General features: G+C 39.8%; 1 protein-coding gene across 1 annotated transcript; it reads right to left on the reverse strand.

The window, feature by feature from the left end:
* Positions 1-2233: 2233 nt before the first annotated feature.
* On the reverse strand, positions 2234-8695 carry zgc:172128 (uncharacterized protein LOC100002012 homolog). Its single transcript, XM_056454520.1, has 3 exons — positions 8656-8695; positions 8023-8146; positions 2234-3574 (listed from the first exon to the last, which is right to left on the reverse strand). The coding sequence occupies exons 2-3, from the start codon at positions 8099-8101 to the stop codon at positions 2259-2261; spliced, it is 1395 nt and encodes a 464-aa protein (XP_056310495.1). The 5' UTR covers positions 8102-8146; positions 8656-8695; the 3' UTR covers positions 2234-2258.
* Positions 8696-9195: the final 500 nt, after the last annotated feature.

Here is a 9195-nt window from a genome sequence, read left to right on the forward strand (position 1 = left end):
GAAGGGATGGACATGGTCAGCAACAATACTCAGAGTTACTGTTGTCTTTCTATTTGGTCAAAACAGTCTGGTCACTCTCCTCTGACATCAACAAGTCATTTGCTCCCACTGAACTGCCGCTCAATGGATATTTAATATTTAATTATAGCCTTGTGTAAACTCTTAGAAGAGCAACCTGAAAAATGGGAAAACTACCTAGATGCAGAGATGTTTGGTCTTAGAACTAAGCCTCGGCTTACTCCCCATATTTGACATTGAGGCATGATATCCTTCTGAGGTATATGTTCAGTCTTTAATTAATTCAGGTTTACATTACAAACTGAATACATTTTCTCAGATTTATATTTCCCAAAACGTCAACAGCACAGTGGAAGATGTGTTAGCAGAGGACACGGTGTCAGGGTCCATTTCTCTGATAGAGAATATTGACTACTTTGTAAAAGAGAATGTAGACTATAGTCATGTTGACTTCTGGTTTCACAGTACACTAAACTTAATTAGACTCTTGACCGAAAGAACAGAGATGGGAATGTTTGGCTGTGCTGTTATCCCGTCTTAGTCTGGGCCTGCTCACTGTACCTGAAGATGATCTTATGCTGTCCTGAGCTAGAAGGGAACTTGGGATGGACCATGGCCACTACACTCTTGCCCCTGGGTCATTTGGTGATCCTGCCTCCTTAATGGTGCTGGACCAATGAGGTGTGTCCTTGGTGTGTGGGGGAGTGACTCATCACATCATGATGCTTAAGGTTATAGTTTAGAGCAAGGGGGTCAAACTCAGCTCTGGGAGGCCGTAGTCCTGCAATTTAGTTCCAACCCTGCTTTAACATACTTAAGCTGTGGTCATACTAGTGTTTGAGCTCGCGAAATTCTGCCGTAGGTCATGTTTTGATCCTCGATCACTCAAGTGATGTGATTTCGCAGGTCAGAGTTTACCAGACCATTTCAGGTCTGACGCATTCGCGTGCGTATGAATGGAAGTCTATGGGGAGAAAAGTGCAGCGTGACCGCAGCTTTACCTGTAGGTTTCGAACAAGCCTGGAAAACTCAGTTAGCCTGACCAGGTGTGTTTAATTAGGGTTGAAACTAAATTGAGAATATGACACCTGTGGTTTTCAACAATCATTCATCCCACACATGACAAGCAAATCCATAATTCATTACATGAATTTGTGAAGTTTCACAAACTAAAGCTACGGTCACACTGGGCTTTATGTGTGCGAAATTCTGTCGTACGGCGCTGCGAAAAGGGGCGGGATTAAACATTAATAAAGCGAGCGATTGCTCCATGTTTTAAATTTCTGTCCAAAGAGGTCCTGTTTTGATCCTCGATTGGTCTCACGCAGTCAAGTGATGCAATTTCGCAGGTCAGAGTTTACCAAGTTTGAACTTTGCACTGCAGCAACATGCGAAACTTAATGCATGACCCTGCGTTTCCGGTCTGACGTATTCGCGTGCATATGAATGGAAGTCTATGGGAAGAAAAGCCCAGTGTGACCGCAGCTTAATTTCGAGAGGAGCACATGATTTAATTAATCACGGCTAGTCTCCCATCAGTAATCATTAGCAAACCAATCAGATTATTTATACTCACTATAAACATCCCATCTAGCATTACTCACTAAAGCTGCAGTCACACTGGGCTTTTCCCCCCATAGACTTCCATTCATACGCGTCAGACAGGAAACGCAAGGTCATGCGTCAAGTTTCGCATGTTGCTGCGGTGCAAAGTTCAAGCTTGGTGAACTCTGATCTGCGAAATCGCATCACTGGACTGCGTGAGACCAATCGAGGATCAAAACAAGACCTCTCTGAACAGAATCGATCGCTCGCTTTTTTAAATGTCTAATCCTCTAGTTTAATCCCGCCCCTTTTCGCAGCGCCGCGCGACAGAATTTCACACACACAAAGCCCAGTGTGACCGTAGCTTTATCTTTATTTTGAAGAATCCCCCACCATCTCCCCCTATTACCAGAGGGAGCTCTTGAGAACTACTTGATTTTGTACCCCCTTACATGCTTATCGACCAGGGCCAATTGAGCCTTGGGCTCAATTATCTCAGAGCTCAGGGTTCTCTCCTGGGCCAGCATATTGAAGTGTGAACTCTTGAATTTTAGTTTACAAAACTTTTTTTCAACTGGATGTATACATGTACGGTTGCATTAATAGCATTTGCAAAAACAACCAGTTATCTCTATGAATGTTTAAATAAACCATAAAAAAAAATCACATGTATGATTGTGCATAATGTGTTTGTTTTAAAGCTTTATTCCAGAGTGAGTTCGCAGATGACGTTTCAGGGCTTTTCCATATGAGAAACTCATTCCACACTGTTGGCAGGTGAAAGGCTTCTCTCCAGTGTGACTCCTCATGTGAACCTTAAGGTTTGTTATCTCTGTGCAAGACCTTCCACACTCAAGGCACATGTAGGGCTTCTGTCCAATGTGAGTTTTGACATGATCTTTAAGCTGACTGCTGTCAGGGAAACTCATCTTACACTGTCGGCATATAAAACAGCTCTCTGATGAGTGAACCCTCATGTGGCGTTTAAGGTTTGCTTTACGTCCAAAGCTTTTCCCACACTGATTACATATAAAAAGGTTCTCTCCAGTGTGAATCTTCATGTGGACAATAAGTGTTGTTCTATGTTCAAAACACATTTCACATTGAGGGCAAGTGTAAGACTTCTCAGCCATATGAATTCTCCAGTGGCTTTCAAAGTTGTCTTTACGTTTAAAGCTTTTTCCACACTGGCCACATGCAAAAGGCCTCTCTTCAGTGTGAACCATCATGTGAAGTTTAAGGTTTCTCTTTCGAGAAAAACCATTTCCACACTGTCCACATGTGAAAAGTTTCTCCCCAGTGTGAATTAGCATGTGATCTTCAAGGTTTCTTTTTCTTGTAAAACCATTTCCGCAATGTTGACAAGTGAAAGGTTTCTCCCCAGTGTGATTTCTCATGTGCTCTTTAAGACTGTGTTTGTAAATAAAGCTTACTCCACATTCTTGGCAAGTGAAAGGTTTCTCCCCATTGTGAATTCTCATGTGAACCTTAAGGCTTCGTTTTGTGGTGAAACTATTACCACACTGTTCACATGAATAAGGTTTCGTCCCTGTGTGAATTCTCATGTGAATTTCAAGGGGCATTTTTGTAGAGAAACAATTCCCACACTGGTGACATATGAAGGGTTTCTCTCCTGTGTGAACTCTCATGTGAACCTTAAGGTTACTTTTTGAGGTAAATCCATTTCCACATTCTTGACATGTGATCGTTTTCTGCCCGGTGTGAATTTTCCTGTGAACTTCAAGGTTACTCCTTCTAGTAAAACCTTTTCCACACTGTTGACATCTGAAAAGCTTCTCTACTGTGTGAATTTGCATGTGGTCTTTAAGCGTTCTTTTTGTAGTTAAAGATTTCCCACACTGTTTGCAGGTGAAACAACTTACAGGTCCAGTCTGTTGAGCACTATTATCTGAAGTTGTTTGACCAGATATAAAATGTCCTTCTTCCTCCAGATCTTTCTCTTCTTTGACATCATTCAGTTCTGGAATCTCCTCTTTCCAAGGGATAAGATCTAAGGTGAAACAGACAAATACAGGCATTATTTCCAAAATTTAGGGGCCTCTTGGATTAACTATACAGGACTACAACCAGGTATATTTTCTTTTGGTTATCTATTGAATCCTTGGTTCTAAAATATAAAATTTCTTTCACTTATCTTACATTCAACAAGTGGTAGACATCACTTGTTTACAATTCCTTCTAATCTTGTCAGAATCTTACTTAAATGGGCTCAGATCACTGAAACAAGACACACAGAAATTACTGATATTCTGAACGGTACTGAGGATTGGATTTCATCTATGGTCATGTAAGTGGGTGTTTGAGGAGGAAAGTAACATTGATGTAATAAAAGCGGTATTATTTCACTGAGCTAAACTGATGACAAAACTGTTTGATTGACCAATCAGCGGAGATGGCTGTGTAATTCCTGGATAATAGGAGATGGTAAAGTTAAAGCATGAGAACAAGAGGGCCCACCTGGCTAGTCTGGGATTTACACATTAGATGTATTAGAGGTGTTTCAGGTTTTGATGGTCTATGTAAACATTCAGTGTCTCCATTTTTCTCAGGTGAGTTTGATGGCCAGTTTCCAAAGCCATAGTTCTGTTCTGCAGGGGATACCTTTATGAAGTAGGCACAAAGATGAAGACATGGAAGATCCCCCAACTGCTTTGAAAATATGGCCTCAACTGTTTATTTAGATGAGTCACCATTGATGATGAAGGCTCTTTACTGGATGGACCAGCATTGGACCTGATGTAAGTGTATTTTGGAGCGTTTGCATGACTTTGGTAGCTTCAGGGCTCCATGATAGAGACTTGCCTTTCAGAAAGTTAATGCAGTAATGACTGTAGCTCTTGATAAAACAACTGTAGAAATGGTTGCAGCCATATAATTGTTGGAGCTCTTTGCTGGTGATGGGTTTGGTCAGGACTAAACATCTTTTCTCTATCTGTCTTGATGGCATGATTCCTGATTTGGTAGCTCAGGAATTGAAAGGATTATTAAAAAATTTCACCTCTTTGCCCCGAGGTACAGTTGGTGCTTGGAAGCTGTTGGAAAACCTCAGACACATGTTGGCTATTGTTCAGCCTCATTCTGTGAGCAGACCAGGACTTACAATATACACCAGAATAAAACAAGCAGGAACTCCTAGAACATCTCATTCATATAGTCCAGGGGCGCTCAGCCATTCCTGGAGATCTTCTTGCAGTGTTCAGCTCCAACCCTGATCAAACACAACTAAACTACGTAGGATCTGAAGCAACCCCCGGTAATTAAAGACCGGTGTGTAGATCTCCAATAACCTGTTTGGGCAACCCTAATATCGCTATTTCAGTCACCTTCATTATTGCCTTTGTTACTTCATGCCCAGTAATGAATACAAGGCTGTAAAGCTCCCATCCTTCTTAATCACAGAGAAAATATTGAAAGCAGCAAAGGGATGTGGAGGGTCAAATTATTTTTGATACAAAGATGATGATGCTGGCCAAAAACAGGTTCTTTGTCGGGAGCACCTGGCAGTTGTTGCCACACCTCGCGGAAACACTAATAATTTGTCTGACCAATTAGGTCGGCATCACAAAGCACTGTATTATGAATGCAAAGCCAGATCAGATTGTCGTCCAAAGGAGAAAAAAAAAACTATTTCGGATTCCTTTGCAAGTGTGACACCATATGAAAAGGGTTGCAAACGGCAGAAAGATATCACGATGCACTTACATTTCACCTCACAAAAGACAGGGTACCAAAATGTGGCTACCAAACAGAGTTTTACAAACATGATCTGGTCGCTTGACAAGCGCTATGTTATGCAGTCACGCACTTATTTTTTCTCAAATTGCCATGCCAAGCTGTATGACAAATGCAAGGCACAAGTGGAGACTGAGTTGATCACAAGTTAAATATTACCCAACAACAACAGATATGTGGTCCAGCCAAACAACCGAGCCCCACATAAGTCTGACTGTACACTGTGGATTCAATTCATCTGCATTTCTATAGGGCTTTTACAATGTAGTCCCAAAACAAGCAAGCCAGTGGCAAGAAACAAACTTCACCAATTGACCAAAGTGAAGGAAAAAAAACCTTGAAAGAAACCAGGCTCAATTGGGCACGGCCATTTCTTCTCTGGCCAAACTTCTTGTGCAGAGCTGCAGTCTAGGTGCGGGAGGCTGGAGAACGCTGGACATCCATTGTGGAGAAGCTGCAGGTGTGTGTAGGTCACCGGCGGGTGTTCAGGCTGGCCCACGTGATCAATGCTGAGACTTGTCTGTCACTGGGGTCTTTCAGCAATCGATCGCATGCTCTCCACTCCTCCATGATGATCACAGCATCAGCTCAGGATACAGCGTGGTCCAGGATTATGGACACCTCTAGAAATCCTCTATGGTTGCCATCATCTCTTCACAGGTCACAATCTCTAGAGGCCTATGGATGAGGGCTTCCAGTTGAGAAGTCGATGTTTGCAAACAGCATTTTTCTTGGATGATTATACACCGTGCTTGACATTACCTTTTTTGATTACCAGCCACTGTGGCTAGTATATTTCCAACATTACTAGCCACTCGCCATTTTTACTAGCCACAATTTTGTGGTTTAAAATATAAGCAGAAATTTGACTTTGACACGCTAAAATTACTTGATTTAGATTCTGTGTTATGTCCGCATGCCTCCTCATTCATTTAACTTTTTGTAGGTCGTGTATGAGCAAATGGGCCATGGTTTCATTGTGTTGTATTACAATTAGTTTTTTATTTCACATCACCTTTCAGAGCTCAAATTAAGGTTACCAAATTTATCTCTGACCATACCAAACATAAATAAATTATTATTTTGTCTCCACAAATTTTAAATGTGTCAAAACAAGCAAAATATAGCTGTACACTATTAATTTAACGCAACATTAATGAGTTATTCTCATATTAAAGCAATGTCATTGTAAAAAAATGATAAACCATATTACCAAAAATACTTGTAAGCATTCCGTGTGTGATAATGAAAGGATGATCACACACAAGGTTAACGCTAGGCTAATTAATAATCTGTTCAAAGAATGGTTAAAGCGCAAGTAATAGGTGTTGCTTACCAAAACACAAATCTGGAGCTCTTGAAAGCAGCAAAACTATGGGTGCATGAGCATAACTTTTTGTCTAGTCTATTTGAAGGAGAACTGATCACACCAGTTGCATTTCTAGGCACGGTCTCAGAGGAGCATCTCTGTATGCACAACACGTCCAACCTTGAGGCGGATGGGCTACAGCAGCAGAAGACCACACCGGGTGCCACTCCTGTCAGCTAAGAACAGGAAACTGAGGCTACAATTCACACAGGCTCACCAAAACTGGACAATAGAAGATTGGAGAAACGTTGCCTGGTCTGATGAGTCTCCATTTCTGCTGACACATTCAGATGTTAGGGTTGAAATTTGGCCTCAACAACATGAAAGCATCGATCCATCCTGCCTTGTATCAGCGGTTCAGGCTCGTGGTGGTGGTGTGATGGTGTGGGGGAGATTTTCTTGGCACACTTTGGGTCCATTAGTACCAATTGAGCATGGTGTCAACACCACAGCCTACCTGAGTATTGTTGCTGACCATGTCCATCCCTTTATGACCACAGTGTCTCCATCTTCTGATGGCTACTTCCAGCAGGATAACGCACCATGTCATAAAGCACCAATCATCTCAGACTGGTTTCTTAAACATGACAATGAGTTCACAGCACTCAAATGGCCTCCACAGTCACCAGAGCTCAATCCAATAGAGCACCTTTGGGATGTGGCGGAACGGGAGATTGGCCTCATGGATGTGCAGCCGACAAATCTGCAGCAACTGCGTGATGCTATCATGTCAATATGGAGCAAAATCTCTGAGGAATATTTCCAGTAGTTTGTTGAATCGATGCCACCAAGGATTAAGACAGTTCTGGAGGCAAAATGGCAACCCGGTACTAGTAAGGTGTACCTAATAAAGTGGCCAGTGAGTGTACACTACCAGTCAAAAGTTTGGAAACGGTACGATTTTTCATGTTTTAAAAGAAGCTAATTGTGCTCACAAAGGCTGCATTTATTTGATCACAAATACAGAACAAAAGGGTTAAATTTTAAATAACCGTTTTCTTCTTTAATGTTGTTTTGAATTCAATTTACTTCTGTGATTCAAAGCTGAGTTTATCATCAAATTAAATAAATTAATTTTGATGATGACAACAAACAAATATCCTGAATATACCCTGACTAGGACAAAAACAACATAAAATTTCCAGACTTTCAATGTCTGGACTTTGGAGTAGACCTTTTAACCTGTGGGGACCCTTGAATGCCTGGATCTCATTCCCTCAAATCTTTGCATTAACACTCTTGTATGACATTCTTCGACAACATGCTTCATTATTGTAGATCTGCAGATCTGAATGAGGATCAAATGACTGAGTGGATCTTTGAGAGTAAAAGCCAACCTGTTTGCTGCTCAGCCTCTTCATGATTGAATGTTTCTTCGATCTTCAGGTCTTCTCTCTCCTCTTTAATAAAGGCCATCTTTATAATAGTGGAGTTCAGTCGCTTCAGCAGGAGTTTCTCTGTCTGTTTAAGAGGAGAAGAATCAACACAAAGAAGAAGAAATCAAGACTAAACCTCTGTCTGTGTCTCAATTACTTCTCTAGTGGACTAGTCTGGAAGAGAATCACTGAGTTAAATGCATCAACATCTTAATTTATTAATAAAATGATCCACATTGTACAGACACTTAAGCTTTAGTTACATATGATGCATTTAATGATCTGTAGAGATTCACTGAATATATTACACTATTATAAATACATCTACATACCATTTCTATAGTATTATTTCCTGCCTAAAAGCTTAGTTTCCTCATAACTGTTCATTTTTATGTGAACCTTATAAACAATACAGAGAGAAATGAGACGCGGGTCTTCTGTTATTAATTAATGAGCTTCACTCACTATACATTACGTTTCTTACAGGTAGATAAACTATAACAGTATTGAACCCAACGACAATTAAACATCTGTATATCGCCTGTAAAATAAGAAGAGCCTGGAATTTTCTATCGTACATGTATAAAAACAAACCTCTCTTTGCTGGAATCACAACAGAGCAAGTGCGGCGCAGCCTGATAATGTCGTCCGATTATTTCAAAATAAAAGTTCCTTTTACTGACATACACAAGTAAAGCAGTTGACGGCTATCAAATAATTATGAAATATTCATATGAAAATAAGAACTACTAACGAAAGAGTGGGAGATTCTGTCCAAATATAAAATTTTAATGTTATAATGTGAGATGTGCCCATAGAGAAATATGAAAGATGAAAATATTTGCAAATTACATTAATGACAGACCAAGTCATTAAACAATACAATGTATGTTCAAGTAATATATATATACACATGTGTGTGTTTGTGTGTGTAAATATAATGTTCCAAGTATATATATATATATATATATATATATATATATATATATATATATATATATATATATATATATATATATATATTTATATATATATATATATATATATATATATATATATATATATATATATATATATATATATATAATATTTTACAATATTTTGACATTTGTGAAATCCAAATATGAACTTTTA

Source organism: Danio aesculapii, chromosome 4, assembly GCF_903798145.1.
Source record: "Danio aesculapii chromosome 4, fDanAes4.1, whole genome shotgun sequence".
Taxonomy (NCBI): domain Eukaryota; kingdom Metazoa; phylum Chordata; class Actinopteri; order Cypriniformes; family Danionidae; genus Danio; species Danio aesculapii.

What these genes read in the sequence shown, in the direction of transcription:
- zgc:172128 (XM_056454520.1), bottom strand. Translation starts at nt 8,101, where the DNA reads ATGGCCTTTATTAAAGAGGAGAGAGAAGACCTGAAGATCGAAGAAACA. An exon ending in AGAGGCTGAGCAGCAAACAG is followed by an intron (nt 3,575 to 8,022) that starts GTTGGCTTTTAC and finishes GTTTCACCTTAG; the next exon opens with ATCTTATCCCTTGGAAAGAG.